This window comes from Chiloscyllium plagiosum, chromosome 18 (genome assembly GCF_004010195.1).
Source record: "Chiloscyllium plagiosum isolate BGI_BamShark_2017 chromosome 18, ASM401019v2, whole genome shotgun sequence".
In the NCBI taxonomy this organism is placed as follows: Eukaryota; Metazoa; Chordata; class Chondrichthyes; order Orectolobiformes; family Hemiscylliidae; genus Chiloscyllium; species Chiloscyllium plagiosum.
The window spans coordinates 69,696,614-69,723,377 of record NC_057727.1 but is presented as its reverse complement, the minus strand read 5'-3'; the positions used below and the strand labels follow the sequence as shown (position 1 = coordinate 69,723,377).

Here is a 26,764-nt window from a genome sequence, read left to right as displayed (position 1 = left end):
ATGGAGGTCTTTCAAATTATGGAAAGGTTTTCAGAGTGGATGTACAGAGAATGTTTCCTATTATGGGGAAGAACTTGAAGCCATCAATATAGAAGCCGCCAAAAACAAAAATCCAGTACAGAATTCAGAAGAGATGCATTTCCCCAAAGAATACAAAGGATGTGGAACTTGCCACCACAGTTTTTTTTTTGCCAGAGGATGTGGGATTGGCCAAAATTTATTGCTCATCACCAAAATTCCCTTGACAAGGGGCTTGTGAACTTCCTTCTTGAACCACTGCAGTTATTAGTGTGGCGTGGCAGTACACCCACAGTTACTAGGAAGGCAGTTCCAGGATTTTGACCCAGTGACAGTGATGGAACAGTTCTGAGTCAGGATGGGGTGTAGATTGGAGGGGAATTTTTTTATAGGCTAATGCTGCCATGCAACATTCTCACCAAATTGCACAGCTCTGCTGAGGGACAACATGAGAATGCATTGACTTCTGGTTTTGAAAGTTAATTTCAAGCACAGACCTTGGAGGTCCATGCACTGAAAAAAAAATCAAATCAAGTACTGAACCGATACATCTTCTACCCAGATTGTCCAGGGAGGTGGAGATCTGATTTGCAAAGTACTATCGGAAGAGACTGATTTGCTGCAGTGCAACTTATAGATGATACATACTGCTACCATTGTGCATTGGTAGCGAAGGAAGTGAATGTAGAAGGTAGTGGAAATGGTGCCAATCAAGCTGGCTACTCTGTCCTGAATGATCAAAGTCTTAGAGTGCTTTTGGAGCTGCATCCACCCAGGAAAGTGGGAAGTATTCCCTCACACTAATGACTTGTACCTTCGAGGTGGACGTCAGACATTGGGTGGTTAAATTATTTCCCAGAGAAATACCAGCCTCTGGCCTGCCCTTGTAGCCACTATTATATGGCAATTCCAGTTCAGTACCTGGTCAATGACGACCCTGAAGATGTTGATAGTGGGTAGATTCAGTGGTAACGCCATTAAAATCAAATGGCTGGATTCTTTCTCGCTGGAGATGGTCATTGCCCGGAACTTGTGTGGTACTAACATTCCTTCCAATTCATCAGCTCAAGACTACATATTGCTCAGACCTTGTTGCATTTGGACCCAGACCGTTTCAGTATCTGACAAGTTGCAAAATATTCCCAACACTGCATTCAGCGAATTCCCCAACCGCTGAACTTAGGATAGACGGAAGATCAAATGATGAAGCAGTTGAAGATGGTTGGGTGATGGACACCTCCCCAGGATGACTCTGCAGGAGTTCCTCAGGGTTGAGATGATGGACTTCCAACCACCATAGTAGTCTTCCACTGTGCTCAGTACAGCTCAGAGTTTTCCACCTGGATCCCATTCACTCCAGTTTTGCAAAAACTCCCCAGTTTATTAGATTAGATTCGATTCCCTACATTATGGGGACAGGCCCTTCAGCCCAACAAGTCCACACCAACCTTCCGAAGAGTAACCCACCCAGACCCAACCCCCTAACCTGTATTTACCCCTGACTAATGCACCTAACATTAAGGGCAACTTAGCACGGTCAATTCACCTGAAGTGCACATCTTTGGAGTGTGGGAGGAAACCAGAGGACCCAGAGGAAACCCACACAGACATACAGAGAACATGCAAACTCCGCACAGAGTTACCCGAGGCGGGAATCAAACCTGAGTCCCTGGCGCTGTGAGGCGGCAGTGCTAACCACTGAGCCACCATGCCGCCCACATTAGCTGCATTAACTCAACAGGAGTAGTTTAGATTAGATTACTTAGTGTGGAAACAGGCCCTTTGGCCCAACAAGCCCACACCGACCCTCCGAAGAGCAACCCACCCAGACCCATTCACCTACGTTTACCCCTTTACCTAACACTATGGACAATTTAGCATGGCCAATTCACCTAACCTGCAGAGTTTTGGACTGTGGGAGTAAACCAGAGCACCCAGAGGAAACCCACGCAGACACAGGGAGAATGTGCAAACTCCACATAGACAGTTGCTTGAGACAAGAATTGAACCCAGGTCTCTGGCACTGTGAGGCAGTAGTGCTAACCACTGATCCACTGTGCCTATTGTTGTGGGATGTACAGTCTGGGTGTGGCAGCAGTCTGTTAACTTGGAGCTGAATCCCAGCAAATATTCATACAGCTCACACTCGTTAATAGCCAAATCAATAAACTGGCTTAAGGTCTCACGCAAAATCATCTAGACCAAAGAACAGTTGGATGATCAAATGTTATACTTCCTATCAGTGATCTGGTAAGCTCAACAAAAACAAAAAGTGGCAATTGGCTTCCGCAAACCTATTAAGCAATGACGAATGCATGACCAATTAAGACAACTTCAATCCCAGAGTTAGAGAACATCGCCACATGGAGAATGATTTAACTTTGTAAAAAAAGCCACAAATCTTGGCTAAACAATTAGAATGCCATATTTTAAATGGAGAAGTACTCCTTTAGACTGGGAGGTGCAAGCACAGTATTCCTCACCAGCTCAAGTACAGGCCTCATCACAGTCACATTAACTCAGGCCACATCACAGCCAGATTCTTTTAAACCTATCAAAACTGCACCCAAACTGTCAAAATGCTCAAGTCACTGCACCATCTCCAGTTTAAGGAGAAAGTAGTAACTCATGCTTTAAGGGGAACCATTTTGCAAAGATGTGCAAGCCATTGAAGATATTCATCGGTCTGTTGTGAGAAAGACTGTCTTCCCAAGACAGAGTTTCAGTATACATGTACACACACCACCAAAAAAGGTAAAACTCCAGGTCATTTTACAAAGTGCGACCCAGTTGTAAGCCAACTGACTGCATGCTACATTGTCCAGTGAGGACAAATCCTGCAAACTTCAAAAGCTTGTGGAATAGGATATCCTCGAAGAAACTTGAAGAAGATCCACAATGAGTCGCATTCAGAAGATACATTTCAGTGTAAGGCACAAGGCTGTGTTTCTGACTCCCTTCTCTTGGAGATGCCTGTCAATGCACAACAGTGAATGAGTTTTCAAGTGAACTATGTGACAGAGGCTTTGCAACTCCTGTGCCTAAGTAGAAATTAGAGATAAGGAGAAGACCCATCCATATTGGCAGCAGAAATTTACCAGCAATGCAATATTACTTGTGCATATTTGAAACTGTACAGTAAACACTCCACCAGCATTCTTGCTGGTGACACAGCTTGCAGAAACATTGGCGGGAGAAACATGCAGGTTAAAACACCACCTGGGAGAAACCTTCCTCTAGTATGCTCAGAATCCCAGGAGGCTTTAATCATTGGGGATCTTGATGAACACAAGAGATCAAAGATCATAAGACTCTGTTGCTTCTTCCTAAGGGTGATGTTGAGTTTCTGCATCAGGTTGATCACAGAACCACTTCATAAAGCTCATGAATCTAACTGCAGAACTAAAAAAGAGACCATCATACCTTAAATGAATATTTGTGCGCTTGAGAAAAAGGGACAAGTTGAATTCCAAGAAATTATGGCATATTTATTAGGTTTGCTGTTTCATTGAATTCAACATAATGTCTTAAGATAAAAAGAGGGAAAAATACATTGAGTGGCTTGATTGATTTGAGCAAAGACAGAGAGCTGATGAAACAGAGAGGCTTCCAGGGAAAGACCAGAGGCTCTGGGTGAGACTCTAGCAGGTACAGGATTTTGTATACACAATTATATTTAAATATAATGCAATTTAGATTTAGAAATAGAGCCAGTTCTGATGATCCAGACAAAATCAGACACCCAAGGTATAAAACAAATCTGAATTATTGTGAATGTTCAACCAAATACATAACAAACTTGCCAGGTTAACAGTTACTTGTTGCTGTGAAGACAGTAGAAAAGGTGGATCTGTTTCAATGAATCTAGCAAGGGTTAAATTCAGATTATGGATAACCCACTAGCCAGAAACCAAATGATATACACAGTGAGAAAGCCAATCCAAGTGTTACAATACTTCAAGTGTAATTATTATCACTAATAGCAAAAAAAAAACAATATTTCACTCATTTATGCTAAGCAGATGATAAACTACCATATTAAATCACTACCCAAGAGAGAAACAGAGTGTCACAAAATAGATCAGCATGTGATTACACTCCAAATGTTGCCACGTCCATATTTTTGACTAATTGAACAGTTTCCTTCAAATTAAATCATTTAATTGAAAAAGGTCTCAGTACATGGAGTACAGGAGTTGGGAGGTCATGTTGCAGCTGTACAGGACATTGGTTAGGCCACTTTTGGTATACGTTGTGCAATTCTGGTCTCTCTTCTATAGAAGAGAAGTCTCAAAACTTGAAAGGGTTCAGAAAAGATTTACAAGGGTTGGAGAGTTTAAGCTACAGGGAGAGGCTGAATAGATTGGAGCTATTTTCCCTGGAGTATCTGAGGTGGAGGGGTGACTTTATTTCGGTTTATAAAATCATGAGGCACGGAGGGTGACTAGAGAAGGTCTTTTCCCCAGGGTGGTGAGTCTAGAATGAAAGGGTACAGATTTAAAAGGGACCTAAGGGGCAAATATTTCATGGAGGGGTAGAGTGCGTTTGGAACGAGCTGCCACAGGAAGTGATGGAAGCTGGTACAATTACAGCACTGAAAAAGCATCTGGATGGGTATGTGAATAGAAAGGGTTTAGAAGCATTGAAATGCTGGCAAAGGGGACTAGATTAATTTAATATATCCAGTCAGCTTGGATGAGTTGGGCTGAAGGTCTGTTTCCGTGCGATACGTCTCTCTGACTAAGATTCTAAATTAAGATATACTTTTGAACAGAAATAATGGAAGACTGAACTAGCTTCACCTCTCTGCAGTTTGACAGCTCACCTGTTTCAGAATATTTTGCTCTCTCATAAGCTTTTGTCGCTCTCTGTTTGGTTTGTTGATGACCACTTCAAGCACATCTTGACCTGAATTTGGAACATCCGCAACAAAGAACACCAAATCTTCCAGAAGCTTTGTGACAAAGCTGTTAAAAGTCAATTCAAGAGGATCAAATTCCAAATTTTCAAGACAGCATAAACATTTAGAATACAGATCAAAATACGAAATTGTAAAAAGAAACATTTTTGTCTGACGTGATTGACACTGAAGCCCTGCCCAGTAATTAACTTGCTAAAGTTTGGTAGTTGGTCTTCAAGTCAAACTGGTAAGAATGCAGATACTAATTCTCAAAACATGAATATGGCAAAATAAGGTCAGCTTACCTTTTCCCAAACTCATTGTTTGTTGCCCAACTTCAGAAGACAATTGAAAATCAACTGTATTGGTGTCATACTGCACTCACTCGATAGCATTCCTTCACCAAGAGGATGAGCAAACTAGTTGAATTGTTTAAAAGGTAAGATCTGATAGATCCTTGCCATCTTTGCTAATACCAACTTTTCTGAAAATGAACCACCTCAGTAAAATTTCACCTTGATCTACAAGTTAGCTGATCAACAGTACAGCCAATTCACTGTGCTGCCCTTGAGGCATTTGCTGACATTTCTCATGCAGATCTTTTTTTTATTGAACACCAAACATCTTACATCAGGAGTCATAGGGCACAGAAACAGACTCTTCAGTCCAACCCATCCAGGATTCCCAAACTAAACTAGTCACATTTGCCTACATTTGGCCCAAATCCCTCTAAGCCTTTCCTGCTAATGTCCAAATGTCTTTGAAATGGTCTAACTGTACCTGCATCTACCACTTCCTCTGGCAGTTCATTCTACATACAAATCATCCTCTGAAAAAGATGCACCCAAGGTTCCTCGTAAATTTTTCTCCCCTCATCCTAAAATTATGCCCTCTAGTTTTGAACTCCCCTGTCCTAGGGAAAAGACCTTTGTTTTCACCTTATCTATACACCTTTAATGATTTTATAAACCTCTCTAAGGTCACTCTTCGACCTGCTACGCTCCAGGGAAGCAATGTCCTTGCCTATCCAACCTATCCTCATCACTCAAAGTCGCCATCTTTGGAAATCTTTTCCACGCCCTTTCCAGTTTAATAATATCCTTTCTGTAGCAGGACAATCAGAACCATACAAAAATACTCCAAACCTTGCCTCACCATCTGCAACATGACATCGCAACTCCTATACTCAATGCTCTGACCAATCAAGGCAAGCATGCCCAATGCCTTCTTCATCACCCTGTCTCCTTTTGACACCACTTTCAGGTACACCACTATATACCCGAGACCATATGTCTCTGTTTGAAAACACCTCAAAGCCCTACCATTAACCACATAAGCCTTGCCCTTTTTGTATCTTCGCAAAATGGACTACTTTGCATTTACCTAAATTAAACTCCATCTGCACTCTTTGGTCCATTAACCCAGTCAGTCAGTCAATTAACTCTCAATTAACTTTCTTCACTATCCACCATATTACCTATTTTGATGTCATCTGTAAACTTCCTATATTCTCATCCAAGTCGTTTATATAAATAACCAACAAAGTGGACATAACACTGATTCCTGCAGTGTGCCTTCCAATTGTGTTGTCCTTAGATAGCCAACCAAGATGGATCAATGCCATATTTGAGGAAATGGGTGAAGGAGAATAACTGGACCCATTTCAAATCTTTTCCACATTTGAAGTTCACACATTGTGTCTTGACGTATCACACTAATTTATGACATAGTTGAACACCACATTTTTGAATAAGCTGAGTAGTAGTAAATACTTTGGTGCAGGTTGAGAACAGAGGATTTGAATTCAAGTACAGCATGGACATTTTACATACAGATTCAGTTACAAATATTCAAATGGAGATTTACACTTGAAGAAATATGGTCCAAGATTTTATAGATCAGAAGTACTCAATAGCAAAAATCTGACTACACTCTAAATAGATTATTTAGAGTAGGAACAATAATTGCCTCTTATTCCTAAAACACGTCTCATGTCTCTGCAGCATCTGTGCAGAGGGCAACAGAGTTATCATTGAGCCCAAGAGGACTCTACTCTAAGGAGAAAGGGTACGGGAGATGTGAAGGTTTTACATTGGACAAGGGTGGGGAGGAAAAGGACAATTAAATAGATGGTAAATATGCCCCAAAGCAAAAAAGGCAAAGGGAGTGCTAATAAAAGTGAAGAAGGCATGAAAACTTATTCCATTCTAAACAGCTGTAAGGTGCTACTGTCATGGAAAGGAAAATGAGGTGCTTTTCTTCCAGCTTGCATTGGAGCACAGCAGCGAGCCCAGGACAAAAATGATTTTATAAACCTCTCTAAGGTCACTCTTCGACCTGCTACGCTCCAGGGAAACAACGTCCTTGCCTATCCAACCTATCCTCACCAAAGTCTCCATCTTTGGAAATCTTTTGCAATTATTATTATTATTATTATTATTATTATTATTATTATTAATAATAATAATAATAATAATAATAAAAGAGAGGTTTATCTTTATGTAATCAGTTTGTTTATACTTGTTTCAATCTCGTTTAGTACACTCACAGCTCAATGTTGCTTTTTCCAATGCTGGCAAGACCAAATTGCAGTGGGATATCTTTTTGCTCTGCCTTTAGGATGAACCTCAGCATTGAGGACGCTCACCATTTCAATAAGCCATCCTGTTCGCACTTTAAGACTTCTGTCCCAGACGGACTGCAGACCCAGAAAAGGCCCACACAGGCTGCAGGAACAGACCCTCATTTCCCATTTCGGCACTTTACAGCCGTCTGGACCCAAATGAAGTGCAACAGATTCAGACCATTAATTCATTCCTCCACTTCGATTACATCTGTTCCCCTCCCTCCACCAACCCCACACATCTCTTATTTGCATAGGTTTGGTCTCAACGGAGCTGACTCATTTTCTGTTATTAACACCTTCCATTAATACATACTCTTCATCTGCATCACCCCTCTACTACCATTTGCACTTCCTTGGCCTTGCCTTCTGGGGACCTTGAACTGTTGCACTTTCTCCTCCTCCCTTTTCATCACCATAAAAGCAGCCCACTTTTCCAACCCCTTTCAGTTGCAAAGAAAGGTCATATTGTACATGAAACATGAATTTTTTCCTCTCTCCACAGATATTCCCAGACTTGTTGCGTTTGCCCTACTGTATTTGTTTTTATTTCTGTCTCCAGCATCCAAAATTCTTCACTATGTTCTCTAATTTTCAGAGCTTTCCCCAGTTTTCAACTAACCATGATGTTAATTTTGACCTACATGCAAAATGGAGATGAAGTAAACGTCCCAACCGACCTTGACATAACTCATAGCAGCTCACCCCAAAACCATCTCAAACATTCCAGAGTTATTTACAAGAGTTTTTAGATTACATCACAGTGTGGAAACAGGCCCTTCGGCCCAACAAGTCCACACCGATCTGCCGAAGCGCAAACCACCCATACCCCTACATTTATCCCTTACCTAACACTACGGGCAATTTATTTTGGCCAATTCACCTGGCCCTGCACATCTTTGGACTGTGGGAGGAAACCGGAGCACCCGGAGGAAACCCACGCAGACACGGGGAGAACGTGCAAACTCCACACAGTCAGTCGCCTGAGGCGGGAATTGAACCCGGGTCTCTGGCGCTGTGAGGCAGCAGTGCTAACCACTGTGCCACCGTGCCGCCCACTAACTGACGGAAAGAACCTTGATCAATTTGCAATATTTTTTCCCAATCAGGATATCTAATTAAGAGCTTTGGTCATGCTTCCAAATGGTCATCCAAAAACACAGCACGCGAGGGAAACTGAAATCAAATGTAACAGCAGTGAAGAAGTCTCGATGTTTTAACATGTCTGGAAAGTACAGATGATCAATTACTAGTTGCCAGTTATAAAGACGACATCACCTACCGTCTTTCATTCTGAGTAATGGTGCCCTTCTCAAGCTTGCCAGCTATTGAGGCCAATACCTTGCTGGCATCGTTGGCGAAGTCCAAGTCTCTCACTTCAGCTGGTGAAACAGGTACAATAGCAAATGCTTCTTTATCTTCTTTAGTTGGAGAGGTGCCAATCTGAAGTGGAAGGAGATAGGAAAACTGTCAATAAACAGCAGTCCTTTAGCTTTTCAAAGTTAGGCACATCATTTTCCACCAAATTTACCTTCAACATAACAGGCCTCTCTTCATCTTTATCAATTGGAATATTTGTGCTGTGAACCCATGTGTTTGTGCAGAGATGCCGGAGTCTAACGTAAGAATTCCTGAAACACACGTAAGTTTAAAGATTTGACTGTGGATTTCTCAACTATTTTGGAGAACAAAAACAATCTGAATTTATGCAGAGCCACCATGGTTCTAAAACATCTCAAATGTTTCACAGAATCTTAGATTAACACTGTCAAGTAAGGACATTTTAGGAAACCTGGTGAAGAGGTAGGCTACCAGGTTTGGAGAAAGGGTGAATTAACTCACAGGGAAAAATAACATGTTAGATGGCCATTTGATTCAACCTTGTTTCAGTATTTCAGCTAAAAGATTTGAGATTTTGGTTACAGTTTGTAGCTTAAGAAATTGTAGAATGGGGTGGGTGGTAATATTGACATCACTAAAGGAAAACCGATCTTCATGGAAAATATGTGATGCTCATCACTCTTCCCAATACAGATCTACACACTGTAAGATGGCAAAAAGCAACATTTTACAATACAGGTTTTCAACAAAACTCTTGCTATTTATATAAAAACACAAAAATTTATTTTTAGTCTGGATTTTGGATTAGGAAATGGTGACATATGAATTTTTCTGTGTCTGAATTAAATTGCAAGTATTTCTGCAGCCATGGTCACTACTTTCAAAATAGGTTGCAAGAGCTAACCTTCAGAACAAAGGGGTTGTTGTGTACATTAATGGGATTCATGACCAAGCAACTTCAACAATTATACATCAATATCTGGTAGAAATTTCTCAACGTTTTAGTAATTAAAGGGAAAACCCCCATAAGCTTGAAGAAAGCCCTTTAGTTTCAACTTGGGATCGTTTTGCACAAACCCTTGGAAGAAGATGGTTGTGTAAAGTAATGCTTTTGAGAAAGGCAGAAAATCTTAAAAATAGATTTCCTTAGAGTACAGTTAGGTGATAATTCCAGACCAAAAATGCTTGTAATAAACTCAAGTTAGTTGAAGCTGAGAATTATGAAATTCAAGTGCACAAAAGCTTCAGAAAGAAGCATCAGACATTCCAGACTGGCAGTTGAAGTCACAGTTAACTTAAGCTTATTAACATGTTAGAAAAAGGTTTGTCTCTGGTAGGAGCGCTGTTCAAGGAGTACTTTTGGGGTCTATAAAGGAGTTTTATTTGGAATTAATGGGGTTATATGTTTACAGTGTGTTTAAAATCTTTTGGTAAATAAATAATTCATTTATTCCATTTTATGCACCTTTAGTTTGCTCAGTAAATTTTAGTTTTATTGTTAAAATCAAAATCAGCAACATTGAATTTTATGTTTCAATGAGAGACCATCTAAATACAACCAAAATAATTACAAACATTCAATCAGGCCAAGATTTGACTTTCCAGTCATAACATTACCTGGGGTCATAACACCTATTGACGTATCGACTCAGCCTTCCTTCTGTATTAAATGCAGTTTTGTTTTGACGCATGAAACATATTATCCGATCTTTGCTTATATGCAGCTATTTACCAGTTTTGAAAACTAGTAATATCATTCTACTAACAAATCATATTAAATCTAGTGTACAAGTAGCCTTGTGTATTGCTGGAGATCATTTACTGAATATAGTATTTGAACAATGTATTTGTTTCAGAGTACTGGGGACAAGTATTCTGTTTTGTTGCCCTAGCTATGTTTCTCAACAAAGCTGCATCGTTCAGGACTCCAAGTACAAAGCCAGGTTGTATGATATCTTATTAATCAGTGTGCAGTATACCTCGGGGAGACGCGTTCATCATACTATTGTTATTTCATTGCATGCGCCTGTAGGGAAAAAAAAGGTTGCAGACTCCATCTTACTCAGAATCACTTGACGCATGACATGCTATGACAAGACATCCTTTTGTTGTATACCCAAAATATGCAATATTTGCATATAATGTATAACCATTATCAAGGATTGTAGAATTCTTCAACACTATGGTAGCTACCCCTTTTTATGTTAAGGGATAACATAAGCATTGCTGTATCAGGTAAAATACCTTGTGATCATGACTGATACCAAGAGTGACCAGTCAATCAAGGCATTTCAACATTTGTTATCAGTTCATTGCACTGTGGGCTGTGAAATAGCTAGACTTAAGTGACTGAGTGAAGCAAATTGTTGCTCTCTGAACTGAATATCGACAGCCTTAATGCTACGTTCACCATGCATAATTGTTTGCACGTTGTCACAGGATGAGTGCACTGCAAAATGAAGCATTTGTTTCTTGGACCCAGCAGCTGCAGTCAAATTCTGATAAAACATGTGATCTTTGTTGACCAAGCAATTTAATGTGTTGAATTGGGATTTCTCAAATGAGGGAGCAAACAAATCTGCAAATCACAAACACGACTCTTTCAGCAATTTAAAAAGAAAAATCACAAATCTCAGAACTTGCACTTACTTGGGGAAATGGGAAATTTGCAAACACCTTCTGTGCAAATGATTTCTCAAAGAAATAAATATTTCCATTAAGTGATTTAGGATGCAAAAATGTGCATTTGCCACATTGCCACTAACAGATATACTATATTTTATCATATGCAGCAGGCTTATCTGGCACGTTCATCACTGGGCACATGATGATTTGGGAATTCAAGTTTGATGTCTGCTGTCATTAGAAGATGAAAATAAGAGGTAATGTTGCCAGTCACTATTTCAACATGCATGTGTACTTAACATTTGCATTGATAGAAGGACTGAGAATAGAGAGGATACAGATTTAAAGGTAATTGGCAAAAACAGCAATTAATTCAGAAGGAAAATCTATTCCATGGAGCAAGTGATTAAATCTGGAATCTGCCCAGGAGTGTGTTGGAGGCAGGTCTGACAGAGAATCAAGAGTAAATTAGACTAATATCTGAAAAAGGAAGGTGGTGGTAAGCTGCAGGGAATGCAGAGGAAATGTACACAAAATAGAGGTGCCAATTTGGTACTAGTGCTTGCAAGAGCCATTTAACATCCTATTTACTAGCGAAAGGTTGATTTATTTGTTGGAATGGGACGTCAGGAGCCAAAGATGGCGAGTATCACATGGTTGCCAGACAATCAACACAATGTACAGCAGTTGACCAAGAACACTACATTATGAAAACAGAAAAGATTTATTTCCCACCTTCCACACACTGAAGAGGTCTAAAAGTGCTTTAAAACCCAAATATTATGAAGTAAAATTACTGTTGTAATGCATAAAACAGCGGCAAATTTGTGCTGTCAAGTCCCAGACCCTCCGAATCCCTACAGTGTAGAAGGGGGCCATTTGGCACATTGAGTCCACTACAACCCTCCAAAGAGCATCCCACCCAGATCCAACCCCCTACCATATGCCTGTAACCCTGCATTTCCTATGGCTAATCCACCTAACAGACATTATGGGCAATTTAGCATACCCAAATTTACCTCACCCACACATCTTGGGACTAAAGGAAGAAACCAAAGCATCTGGAGGAAATCCACACAGATATGGGGTGAACATGCAAACTCCACACAAGACAGTAGCCAGAGGCTAGACCTGAACCTAGATCCCTGGCATAATAAGATAGCAGTTCTAACCACTGAGCCACCTCCATTACATATGTACATATGAATGCTCTGTTTTGATTAAAAGACTAACTGGGGAAGATAGGAGAAAAGGAATTTCCACCTCTGGGGGGAAGCTGGTCTGTCGAAGGAACAGTTAGTCTGCATTTGCACTGTATGGAACATGGTGAACAAACCTGTGTATCGGAAGATGAACTGGTTCTTGCTTCTTTGTTTTCCAAGGATAGACTGAAATTGGAAGCAATGGTGGTCTATTCTGTTCTCAAGTGGACCGACAGATTAAGAGGCAAGGCCACAACAAACCTCTAGGATATTTCATAAAACAGAACCCCACCTGCCCCAAAGTGTCATCCAAAACATGGAGGAATAGTTTTAATGGAGATGCATTCTATTGATTGATGCATGACCAATTGGAGGACACCATTGCAAAAGAAATGCAAAAAAAGTCTACATCTATCACAAGAGATTCTTCAATAGCTCAATGGATAAGGGCATTGCATGGTATTAGAGATCTGCAAGTTTCAGGTGCAATTCCTGTTCCCTACTCTACCAGTGAACCATACCTAGGTCAGAAGTTGGGAAATAAGAAAATTCAGTTGCCAGTGACTCAGATGGCTTTGGCACATCCTTTGACCCAAGTGTTTGTGCTAATGGTCATGATCTACTTCACTGTGTCCACAAGTCTTTCATCATTGTGATCCTTTATTTTCTGCTCCCATTAACACTTTGCTAGTTTGCCCTTAAAATGTACCAAAACTATTTGCTTCAACCACTCCCTGTGGTCATGAGTTCCACATTCTCCAGTGAAGGAGTTATTCTCAATTCCTCATTTGATTACTTGGTGACTATCTTACACTGATGGCCTTCTTGCCTCAAAAGGAAGCCTCTCCTCTGCTTCCAAACACATAGCATAATACAGAGAGAGAATCCAGTCTCATGAAGTTGTCATCCACTGAGAGAACACTTCTATAAACAGGGATCCAAATGCATCTATTTGCATTTCTGATTACAAACAAATTTGACACCATTAGTTAAGTCTTCAGACTAGCATGGAGCATATACTTGAACCTTCTAGCCTCCACCACTTCCTCTGGCAGCTCATTCCATACACTTACTACCCTCTGCATGAAAAATGTTGCCCCCTTCAGTCTCCTATATCTTTGCCCTCTCACCCTAAACCTATGCCCTCTTGTTCTGGACTCACCCACACCAGGAACGACACTTTGTCTGGTTTATTCTATCCATGCCCCTCATGATTTTATAAACCTCTATAAAGGTCACCCCTCAACCTCAGACACTCCAGGAAAAACAGCCCTACCCTATTCAACTTCTCCCACTAGCTCAAATCCTAACTTGGCAACATCCTTGTAAATTTTTTCTGAACCCTTTCAAGTCTCACAACATCTTTCCAATAGGAAGGAGACCAGAATTGCTGCAATGTTCCAACAGTGGCCTAACCAATGTCCTGTACAGCAGCAACATGACCTCCCACTCCTGTACTCAATACTCTGACCAATAAAGGAAAGCATACCAAACGTCTTCTTCATTATCCTATCTCGCTGCGATTCCATTTTCAAGGAGCTATGAACCTACACTCCAACAACTTATGAATTACGGGGAGTCACCAGCTCAATGTAAACCATTAAACGTAGCCTGCAAGTTAGTTAACAATGTTCATAACAATGAAACCCCCAGGTTGTAGTAAAAAAGCCATCTGATTCACTTTCAAGAAAGAAACTGGTCATCCTCACTCAAACTGGCTGATATGCAACTCCAAAGCCACAGTTTTATGTCTCACTCTTAACTGTCCTTTGTACTGGCCTGGGCAATCAATCATTCAATAGTCACAACCTAAAACATTAATCTGATTCTCACTGTATGAATGCTGTCAGACTGGAGGGCTGCGAGGATTTTGTTTTTTTTTTAACAAAAGAAACATGTCCCTGAGTAAACCTCTGGAATACATTCATCATCAACTTCTCAAAAGATAACTAGTGATGAGAAATATGCACTGATGTGGCTGACATTGCTCATATACTGAGAATAGGTTTTAATAAAAGGCTCAAATCCCACTATGGAGACCTCACATGACCTGACATCTTCGGAATGACATGTCAAATTGATCATCTCCCTCCTCAGTGAGCATAATAGTTTTCCCTGGCATCCTGGACAGTATTTGTCCTGAAACCAACATTGCTGCATCGGTTTAGCCCTCATTGCTGTTTGTGGGACGTTGCTGTGTACAAAATGGCTGCCACATTCACAACATTACAGCAGTGGCCAGTCATTTAAAAGTGGCTCTCAAGCACTTTGGGGAACCTGGAGGTCATACAAGGTACTATATAAATACAAATTTATATAGTGGTGGGCGGCACGGTGGCACGGTGGCACACTGCTGCCTCACAGCGCCTGAGACCCGGGTTCAATTCCCGACTCAGGCGACTGACTGTGTAGAGTTTGCACTTTCTCCCATTGTCTGCGTGGGTTTCCTCCGGGTGCTCCGGTTTCCTCCCACTGTCCAAAGATGTGCAGGTCAGGTGAATTGGCCATGCTAAATTGCCCGTAGTGTTAGGTAAGGGGTACATGTAGGGGTATGGGTGGATTGCGCTTCGGCGGGGCGGTGTGGACTTGTTGGGCCGAAGGGCCTGTTTCCACACTGAGTAATCTAATCTAAAAAAAACAAATCAATCTTCCCTTCTATTTATGCCCAAATTTCCAGCGAAGTTCCAGTAAAAAAAATCTGATCACCAGATCGGCTTTGGAAAAAAGTCCCTAATAGAAGTAGCCCATTTTGTCACAAACTGTAGAAAATTTTATGCCAAGCTCAAAAGAAAATTCCAAATGATCAGAACTTGATCCAAATATGTAAAACAGCTACAATTTTAACTTTTACTTTTGAATACATGTCGATACCATTCCAAGTATTGAGCTGTTGTTTCACGATTCAATTTCTATAAATTTACATCTGAACGTGCCCAGACGCAATCATTTGGTTGCGAATCAATCATACCTCGGAACAAGCGAGTCCCCTCTTTGCAGAGTAGTTGTATCGAGCTCGAAGATGGAAGAGATATGATTCCCTTCAGGCACAGACACCAATGTGTACATCACCTTCTCTTGGAGACTGCGTATTCTGTTTCTCATGGCCTCCTGATCAGAGTCAATCTAACGGAGACAAAAGGAGGAAGATTTAAACATTTTCAGACAGGGCTTTAGAAGAGGGCTGAGTGCTAGTTGGAACTTAGAGGAGTGGATGAGAATAACGGATGTCTTCTTGGCCATCATCTCCAACACAATCCAAGTTTCTTACGCAACTTAATCAAAGTTAGCACCAAGTTCACACTAAAGCAGGGAACCCTTAATGAGCATAGTGTTCCTGGCATTCGAGTCTCCATCTCACAAATGCCCCATTTTCACCTGCAGTCTCATCCTTTCCATGCATCAAATTCACAAACGAGCAGTGACACAAACAACATTAATTTCAAGATGAATTTCCTGTGTACGCATCATAGAACAAGTGGTCAACTTCACACTTTAAAGGTTTTAGAATTAGCAAAAGATGGCGAAGGTTCCAAGGATTACTATTCCTGTTATAAGCACGCGAGCAAGGGAAGACATTTAGTTCCAAACTAAGTCAAAGCACAAAATCTCTCTACATGAGTAGACCACGGTGCTTGGAGCATTGACCAAACAAGCTAACAAGAGAGGGGAACCAATGGTAGATGCGAGGAGGTGGGGAGATTGCTGCACTACCCTTTTCCATATTCTTTTGAGAGATGTCGGCAGCGCTGGTAAGGCCTGCATATTTGTTGCCCATCCCTAGTGATCACTCAACTGAATGTTTTGCTCGACCATTTCAGAGGGCAATTGAGAATCAACCCCATCATTGTGTCTGCAGTCAGGTGGAAAATGCGGTAACCCATTTGCATTCAATTTCAATTTGCACACATCAAGGTCCCACATACAATGAGGGATAAGGATGGCAGATCTGCTTTCCTAAGGAGCGTTAGTGGAGTCAATGATTTTTTTTACAATGAACGATTGATAGCATTACTGAGACACTGAATTCAATTGATAAAAAATTTGGCATTTAAATATCAGCAGCTCCTGTGACTGGACTTGTACATAGAAAATGAGCAACTTTAAATGTGAAATCTAAATGTTTTGTATTTAAGCTCTAAGTTTGTGAAAGGAATAGATTAGTTTTAATTTACAGTAAAACTTATGGAACGAGACCGCGAGATTAAAAAAAAGTGACAATTGCTGTAAATCTGACCATATTGAAGTCCTTTCTTTTCCTTTTAAATAAAAATCAAATGTTTGTTTTTCCAAGCTATATACAAGAAAATGAAAACTGATACAAGCTGTTTGAGCTTTAACCAAGAAATAGGGTAAACCAGCATCAAGATTTATAACAAAGACCTTGACCAAATTGGTGACTGATTGAGGAGATTATTCAGCTCAAGCTTGCTCTGCCATGCAATATCATGGCTGACCATCTTCAATGCCATTGTTTCATGTTATCTCCATATAAGTGAAGCAATAGTGGTATTGTCAGCAATGGAGAGACTTGGGTGTTCAGGGGCCCCTGGTTTGAATCCTACAACAACAGATCATAAAATCTGAATTCAAAGGACAATTCCTGTCACTAAAAACAAATGTTGGGCCCAATGGAGGCCACATAGCTTATGCTATTGTCATAAACCCCATCTGGTCATGAATAGCATTCAGGGAAGAAAAACTGCTGTACCTTTTGTTGATTTGTCCTACGTATGATTCTAGAACTACAGAAATGTCATTGGACCAAACAATTCATTTACTTATAATCAAGCTTGAAGAGAATTATGGACCATCTGGCATCAACCTAGACACCAGAAATGACAATGGCAAACTAAGACTTGTCAACTTTGTAACGTCCTCCTTAACACCACCTGGGAGTCGAGCAACAGCCTGACAGTGGTTTTTCAGAGAATCCTCATGCCCCAGATACTACCGTGGCCAATGCCCCTGTGGCATGCCCTGTCCCATTAGCACGGCAGAACAACCAGAGATGACAGCACAATGGAACAGACTCAGGGGAGGGCTGTGATAGCACTCTCCTCCTAATACTATCCAGCCAAACTCTACTTCTCAACCTCAGTGTTACCCTCACACCAAACAGTTTCAAACTAGAAACACAAGCCATAGTATGGCAGTAAAATTGCAATACACCAAGCAAATGTTTGAACACAGACTCTCAATAGTCAAGCCTGGATTTTTTTTTTTTTTTTAAAACTTAATACACTTTGCACTTTGTTCAAAGTTAGTAGTTAACCGTGCAGCCGCCTGGAAGATCTGCCTGACAAACCAGAACTGCTAAAATCAATAATACTGCTTTCAATTGTGCCAAGTGATAATTTACTTCCGCTGTACAAGTTCTCCATGTAATCCAGGACTTGTACTTGTGTACCCTTTATAACGGCAGTCATATGATAGGCTGGTGATAGCTAGTTCAAGGTCTAGCAAAAAGATTAATTAGATATGCATCTGGCATGATACCAAACAATGTTGTTTTTTGGACATTTTATCCCATCAGATAACCCCAGGCTTGCCTTAAAACAGTCAACACAAAGGTAAAAGTTTATTCAAAAGCAAAATAAATCAAATGTCAAGAATCAGGAAATGTTGGAAAGGAATTGGAGCTGTAACAGGCTTTGAGCGAATATAGATACTGACAAGGGGATGAATAAATAAGAGGGAAAGTCTGTAACAGGCTGAAGGCAGGAGAGTCGAAGTAGCAAAAGGATAAAGTGGTACAAGAATGACCACGTGACAAGAGAAAAGGTGGTACAGCTGGAAGATGTGTAATTGGCAATAGTAAAGTGATTACTAAGAGCTACTGTTCAAATAAAATGGGAGCATTAGTACAAACTGAAAGTTTTGAACTCATTGTTGAGTCTATTATGGTTATGAAGTGTATAATGAGGTATAGGTGTTTGAGATTGAGTTGTAACACTGTAGGAGGCCGAGGGCTAAGAGATTGTAATGGAAGTGACACAGAGAAATAACAAAGGCAATCAGAAGCATGCTTCCCTTTATTGGTCAGAGCATAGAGTACAGGAGTTGGGAGGACACATTGTGGCTCTACAGAGCATTGGTTAAGTCACTATTGGAATATTGTGTGCAATTTTAGTCTCCCTCCTACGGGAAGAATGTTGTGAAACTTAAAATTCAGAAAAGACTTACAAGTGTGTTGCCAGCAGCTATAAAGAGAGACTGAATACGCTGGGGCTATTTCCCCTGCAGCATTGGAAGCTGAGGGGTAACCTTATAGAGGTTCATAAGATCACGAGGGGCATGGATAGGGTCTTTTCTTTGGGTTCGGGGAGTCCAGAACTAGAGGGTATAGGTTTAGGTTGGAGGGGAATAAAGACTTAAAAAGGCGCCTAAAAAGGGGCAACTTTTTCACAGAGGGTGGTGCGTGTATGGAAGAAGCTAGTACAATTACAATGTTTAAAAGGCATCTGGATGGGAACATGGATGGGAAAGGTTGAAGGGTATGGACCAAGTGCTGGAAATGGGACTAAATGAATTTAGAATATCTGTTTGGCATGGGTGAGTTGGACGAAAGGGTTACTTCCATGTTGTACATCTCAAATTACTCATGTGGACCACTGGAGATGTTCCACTAAAAGAGAAAGTCCCTTGCTAAGACTTTAATATCCCCAGTTTCAAAGAGCCTGCATCATGAGCAGAAAGTACCATATAAAAAGTGGGGGAAAAATCCCCTTTTCACCTGGAAGGAGCAGCATTTGGAGTCCTGGACAATGGGAAGGAAAGGGCATGACTGAAGGGACAGGTGTGGTATCAGTTGTGCCTGCTTGGGCAGGCGTCACATGAAGGAGGAGGGGAATGGTGTGTGACAGAGAGGTAGCTGGCATATCATAGAGGGAGTGGTCCTTTAGGAATGGACTGGAAGAGGGGAGCAGAAGGGGTGTTTGATGGTGGCTTTGTGCTGGTGTCGGCAGAAAGGGAGAATGATCAGTTAAACATGGAGCCTGGTTAATCAATGCTTGTTATGACAAAAGTTTTAAGCAGAAGAATATATTCTGAGGATTTTTAATAATGTTTTAAGCTTCACAAAGAAGGCAGCAACAAAAATAAAACAAAACTCAATGTTCAACATGGTAAACAGTGCAAGGTCACTGTTACACACTCAAATGCCCTGCTTAATTATACATAAGTCAAACTTGCCAGGTCAGATCTAATGACAAATCTGAACAAGATCTTGGGACACTTGACCAATATTCACAAATCAGTTAGCATCTGGACAATCATCCCTCGGGTGTTACAGGAGATGAAAGGGGAAATAAAAACGAGCACAATGCTAAAGGAGATGCTCATAAATGCCATCAAATGCTTGGAAGCAGAATCGACTTTTAAAGGAGGCTACAAATAAAAAGTTCAAGTAACGGAAAGATATGGAGAGGTCTGAGGAGGGTATTCAAGGGCATGTGCTTGACAACGAGGCACATTCAATGATCAGGCAAAGGGAGACAGAATGAACAGGAGGTTGACATTGGGAGAGAGTGTGTGTTCAGAAAGGAGCAGGATTATGGGCTTGAGGTGGTTATAGAGACTGGAAGAGGGAAATACACAACACATTTTAAATTTGAAGCTTAGTGGAATTGTGAGCTCATAAACAGATGTTAAACCTGGGCCACAACAACTTAGACTTTTTTCTCATCCAATATGGGCATATGGTGGGTTGAGTGAAATTTGAATGCTGTATATGAATTATGTTTAAAATGGGGATTTCTCATTCACTTTTGCCTAGAAACTCAGTGGGTAATCCTCATGTTCATATCACGTACAACATGATAGTGGGTAATCCTGATGTTTGTATCATGTACAGCATGATACAAACATCAGGATTACCCACTGAGTTTCTAGGCAAAATTGAATGAGAAATCCCCATTTTAAATATAATTCATATACAGCATTCAAATTTCACTCAACCCACCATATGCCCATATTGGATGAGAAAAAAGTCTAAGTCTCTAAAATAACTGCAAGAACACTCCTCTTGATTTTGAATGCCCTTCCCTTGGGCAAACATCCAAATGTCTAGTGGCAGTAGCAATGAATCTTCAACCCGTACTTTGTTGACTATTCCAAACGGCATTGTTCCTTTAAAATCCCAGGAATTTGTTATATTTCTAAATCTCCCTAGAATCCCACCTCCCAAGGTCACAACCACACAAACGTTAATGCATGATAAAATTGTGGTGTATTTGAAAAAAAGAGAGAGAGACACACCCCGAGACCATTCCACAAATATATGGAACAAACAGATAAGGCCGCAATCCAGTTCATGCAACTGGTGAATAGCGTATTAAATGATAAAGAATTTAAGAAATTCAAGCTGACAACATATATTCTACGGACTGTCAAATGTAGAATTCAGTAGACCCTTCATTCACATTCCATAAATTAAGGAAACACTGCAAAATGAATGTGCTGCCCTTATCTGTAACTGAAACATCCATATTTGTGCCACTTTCTCCCCCCATTACAGCTTACTTAGTTAATAAATCATAAAAATAATGAATTCTGATTTTTGTATCGCCATCACAATTCAGTGCCAACTGCCCTGACAATTTTTAATAAACCAGTTTACCATCTTGCCCAGTAGTTTTACGCACCCCAGGTAACTAATAGACAGAATTGTCATAAGTCTGCTAAAACATGTGGACTTGTAAAGTACAGATTTCAGCCAGCCAGTACAGATTACATTGCTATTGAAAGAGAGATTTGGTAGGGAAACACGCAAGAGGAAAGGGGAGGAGAAGGACAGTGCAGTACAAATACTCCCCCTGCTGCTGCAATTTTATATTTCAGTAGAAGGGAAATACAGCTTTGTTCATGCCAAACAGGGTAGAAATGCTTACATCTCTCCCTGGGTCTAGATGCCAGGGAGTTTGGAAAGGAAGAAAAAAACTTAATGGAACGGGATTGCTACTACGTGAGCCCCACTACCAAAAACATATGTACACGTAGAGACGCTCACTAATGAGCGGACTTTGGTCAACCGAAATTCTTCCCTCAGTTTAACATTTTCCGAAATTGGAAAATGAAAATCCAAAACTGCAGAAGTGAAAATCTTCAAATCTACACCGAAACACATACTAATGCCCACCTCTAAGCTTAGTGCCATGAACTCATTTCCACTCAAGTACCACAAATAAATCATGGTTGGCAAACAGTATCAGAAACAGGCTCCTTCTGGTCATTAGACTTGATTGACAATACACTGGTGCTGTCACAACACAGTGAGAGAGTCTTTGTCGGCTCCTCACCAAGCTTTGCTTGCAACACAAAATAAGGAAAATGGTCAGATGGAGGCTTTGGTAAGGATAGGTGAGGGGGTGGGAAGCGTTAACAGATATGAACTTTGAATTGTTCCACTTCATCTTCCTATCCTCTACTAAATGAGCAAGCCATAATTCTCTGATCGTTAAATCATACAATGCAGAATGAAGCCACTTGGGACACTGGGTCTTTGACAGAGCTTTCTAATTACCTCTGCTCAACTAATTTCGCTCCCAAGTTTTGAGAGAGTCATAGTCATACAGCACAGAAACACACCCTTCAGTCTAATGCATCCATACCGACCAAACGTCCCAATCTGACCTAATCCCATTTGCTAGCATTTGGCCCATATCTCTCCGGACCCTTCCTATTCAGATGCCCATGCAATTCTTTTTAAATATTGTAATTGTACACACCACCACCACCTCTGACAGTTCATTTCCATTCATCTATCACCCTCTACGTGAAAAAGTTACCCCTCAGATCCCTTTCAAATATTTCTCCTCTCACCTTCATCCTATGGCCTCTAATTTTGGGTTCCCTCCCAACCTAGGGGGAAACAACCTTGGCTATTTCACCCTATCCACCCCCCTCATGGATTTTATAATCCTCTAAGGTCACACCTCAGCCTCCAATGCTCCAGGAAATATAGCCCCAGCCTGCTATTCAGCCTCTTCCCATAGTTCAAACCCTCCAACCCCAGCCACATCTTTGCAAATCTTTTCTGAACCCTTCAAGTTAAACAACATTCCTCCTATAGCAGACAGGCCAGAACTGAATGCAGTATTAAATTATGCAGTTCCATTTCGACTGCCAGTACTGAATCTGCTTCATCGACTTTTCAGGCAATGTAATTATCTGGTATTCAACATACATCTTATGTTTGAGCTACAGTGTCACTTATGGCACAGAAAGAAGTCACGTGACTTAAGTTCTTTGCCGCCTCCCTGCAGAGGATTCCATTCAGTTCCATTTCCCTACTCAGACCCCAGCCTTCCCAAACATTGAGCATCTGTCCATCTCTTTAGAAGTCAAACACTCCTGTGAGCAGCAATTTCCTAACCATCATTTCTCATTCTATAAAACAGACTCTCTCCCCTTTTCCCTGCACCTCATGCCCCAAATCTGTACCAGGATTACATGGAATGCAATCAGTTAATAGAAAGAGTTCACAGAATTATTACATTCAGAATGAGGCCATTCAGCCTAATGTGTCAGCACCAGCTCTCCAAAAGTACATTTCACTTAGTGCTATGCTCCCACCTCTCCCCAAAACCCTGAACATTCTTCCTTTTTAGGCAACAGTCCAATTCTTTTAAACTATTTTGACAGAATCTGCCTCCATCTCACCCTCACTCACTGCATTCTAATCTTTAACAGATGAAAGAGACTTCCCTTATGTCACTTTTTCCGCTTACACCAATTCTAAATCTGTATATTCACATTTTTGATCCCTTTCTGAGTGGGAACAGTTTTCCCCCGATCTCGAATCTATCCCGAGCCCTCGCGATGTTGTCTCTCAAATCTGCTATCAGCTTTCTATTCTCCAAGGAGAAAAACAATCTGAACTTGGGCAATCTATCTTCACAATTGAGGTTCCTCATCCCTGGAAAGGCTCCCGTGAAATAGTTATTAGAATGCAGATAATGCTTTCACATTCTCCTTAAGGGAGTCACCCAGAACTAGATGCAATATTCTAGCTGAGGCCAAATCAATGTCTTATGAGTTCAACATAATCTCTTTATTGTGGCACTCTAAGCCCCTATTAATAAATTCTAGGATACTATATGCTTTTATAAGCCAGTTTCTCATCCAGTCCTCCTAATTGCAATAACAAATGAACCTCTACCTCAGGTCCCTGTCTCTCACACCCTTTACAGTCGTATCCCTTATTTTGCAACATTTCTCTATACTCCCTCTGGAGGAAAACCATCTGAAAAATTAACTTTAACACTTTCTTGATTTCTCTTATTTATAAATGAAGACAATGCTGTAATTTTGAGATACAATGAACAGTTAGTATTCTGCCTGCTGCTCATCAATGAAATTCATGAAAAACATCATAACTGGCTCAAACATTAATACTCCATATCTTAGCATGGCTAAGTAAAGGTGGGGTGGGGGAGATAAAGTGCACATGATCAGGTAAGGTCTAAAACGTTAGATATTTGCACAAACATCACTCAAATGAACTATTGCAATAGAAAACCCCAAACTTTGACAACTTCAGTGCCCTGAATATCACCTACCGAAGAGCGGGAGTCTTGACAATCTTCTTGGTAATCCGGGTTTGCCTGGAAACACAAAAGGTAGTGTTAGGTATTGGAGAAATGCAGGTGACAATTCACAGTATAAAAATTTAAGCAAAAAAAAAACTCACATCGCCAACCTCAGCAGCCAAATAGTTTCCAGTGGCCAAGTGTTTGAACCTGAAGAGGCTGTTCCAATGTCCAGCTCCTCCACGACATGGGTCATGCTGAACTACCTGCAATGGAGGACACACAGAACTTTATTCTCTTCTGTTGCTTTTATATTGATTTACTTAGGCCCTTACAAAATAAACAGAGACCATGTTCCCAATTCCATTTGCTTGCAACTGGGTTTGCAATCTCCAGGTTTCAGATTGACATTATAACCATCGCTACACTTCAGCAGTGCTTGCTTTCGTTGAATATTTTGGGATGACTGGAGGTTACAAGCAGAGTTTTGTTATCACAAATTACTTAAACTTTTTTGGAAAGAATTTAAGTGGGTGGCACAGTGGTTAGCACTGCTGCCTCACAGCGCCAGAGACCCGGGTTCAATTCCCACCTCAGGCGACTGACTGCGTGGAGTTTGCACATTCTCCCAGTGTCTGTGTGGGTTTCCTTCCACAGTCCAAAAATGTGCAGGTTAGGTAAATTGGCAATGCTAAATTGCCCGTAGTGAGAGTTGAAGGGGTAAATGTAGGGGAATGGGTCTGAGTGGGTTGCGCTTTGGCGGGTCGGTGTGGACTTGTTGGGTCAAAGGGCCTGTTTCCACACTAAGTAATCTAATCTAATCCCAGAAGTTCAAGAACCCAATATCACGTCAATGTTGCAACTCGGCAATGGATTTGGACAGAGTTGGAACCTGACAGTGAAGATACAGACAGCCTCGGTTTATTCTCCTTTATCAGCTCAGAATTTTTAAAAGTAAAATATTCAACACTCCCTCTAATAGATAGGTACACAGTAGAAATAGATCATTTAATAGATTTAATTTAATCTTAATAGATCAAGATCATTTGGAGCAAGTGAGTTTAATTTTTGGTAAATTTTACTTTGAACATCATCTGTTTTTGCTGAAGTGGCAATATATAATCCAGTACTCTAAGCATTAAATGTGATAAGAGGTTATATTTGTCAGCTTATCATAGCCCTGTTGCAAATGACATACAAAAAAAAGTGCTCCCCATTCCTACAATGGATCACTTCAAGCCTCTCTCACTGACCACAAACAACTTTGGAGCAGCCGAAGGATAAAAATGATGCCATATTGCATTTTTCTCCCCATAGTTGGTTTAAAATCAAATGGAAAACCACTCAGGCAGTTCAAAGAGAGATTAGCAAATGCAAACCAGATAATTGGGATCCTTCAGGAGCTTTTTGCAGGTCACCAATTTGACTAATCAGGATAAGGGAGCTGGATTTTGCAGTGTAAACCCACTTGGCTGATTCACAGTTGGCCAAATCTAACTCAAACAAGCACCGGAAGGCAAGATGTTACAATTCAATACAGACCCAAATACCTGCCTTTTTAAAAGCAGAGTTTGAGTTCTAAGACAAAATAGCTTACCTCAACCTCCCATAATGCTTTGGAGCTTGTTGCTGATGTTGCAGATTGTCGACCAGTGGTCCGGAGGAATACATACTGTTTCTTGCGATACTCATCGCAGGTCAGAAACTTCTCCTGCTCAGCATGAAATAATCTCACAACATCACCCTTGAGGAGACAGAAAATTATTGCCATTTATACCTTGCTGGGTAGTTCCATTAACTTTCACAGAAAAGACTAAGGTTGAAAGTTCTTAGGGACAAAACCGACAGCCATGCCTTTGAGTACATGACATGTCATAATATTCAAAGTACAGGGAAACCTGAATTAGGGAATCAGCCATGGCTCAGTGAGTAGCATCCTGGTCAAATAACTCAGAGGTCATGGATTCAAGTCATAATTCATAAACATTGACAGCATTTGGACAGATGCTTCAGTCAAATAGGAATGTAGGAATGTTGTACTTAGTGAAAAGCCATCTCAAGGAATGATGTGTCAAACGAAGGCCCTGTGAGCGCTCTCCGGTAGGTATAACAATCCCATAGCACTCATATCACAATAAACGCAGGGATGTCCTGTGATTGTCCCTCCAACATCATTAATAGAACAGATTATTCATTAGGCCATTGGGGCCTTGCTCTTTGCAAATTGTCTGCTGTTTCCTTATGCTATGGTATTGATAATAGCTCACAAGTACTTCATGGGGCATTAAAGCTTTCAAAATGACCTTCAGTTTAACTGGTTATAGTAGGCAATATAATTTGATATTAGAAATGCAGGAGAAAATAATCCAGTTTCTCCTTTTCCATAAGATACTACTATCCTGCTGAAGAACAGTCAGACCTGGCTGTAATTGCATTGTGTAAAAAACAAATCAGCCAATGCATGTCATCAGTGGTCACACTTAAAAATAAAGCCATTTGAGCAACATTCTAAACAGCTGTTTGTTTA

At 40.7% G+C, this 26,764-nt stretch overlaps 1 protein-coding gene across 1 annotated transcript in view; it reads right to left on the bottom strand.

The window, feature by feature from the left end:
- itpr1b (inositol 1,4,5-trisphosphate receptor, type 1b) overlaps positions 1 to 26,764 on the bottom strand; it is a 506,200-nt gene that overhangs the window by 308,022 nt on the left and 171,414 nt on the right. The window contains exons 9-15 of the mRNA XM_043708559.1: positions 25,835 to 25,981; positions 24,399 to 24,503; positions 24,268 to 24,312; positions 15,678 to 15,832; positions 9,073 to 9,172; positions 8,824 to 8,984; positions 4,844 to 4,985 (exon numbers count right to left, since the gene is read on the bottom strand). Of these exons, the coding sequence (XP_043564494.1) occupies positions 4,844 to 4,985; positions 8,824 to 8,984; positions 9,073 to 9,172; positions 15,678 to 15,832; positions 24,268 to 24,312; positions 24,399 to 24,503; positions 25,835 to 25,981 (855 nt within the window). The remainder of the gene's footprint in view (positions 1 to 4,843; positions 4,986 to 8,823; positions 8,985 to 9,072; positions 9,173 to 15,677; positions 15,833 to 24,267; positions 24,313 to 24,398; positions 24,504 to 25,834; positions 25,982 to 26,764) is intronic.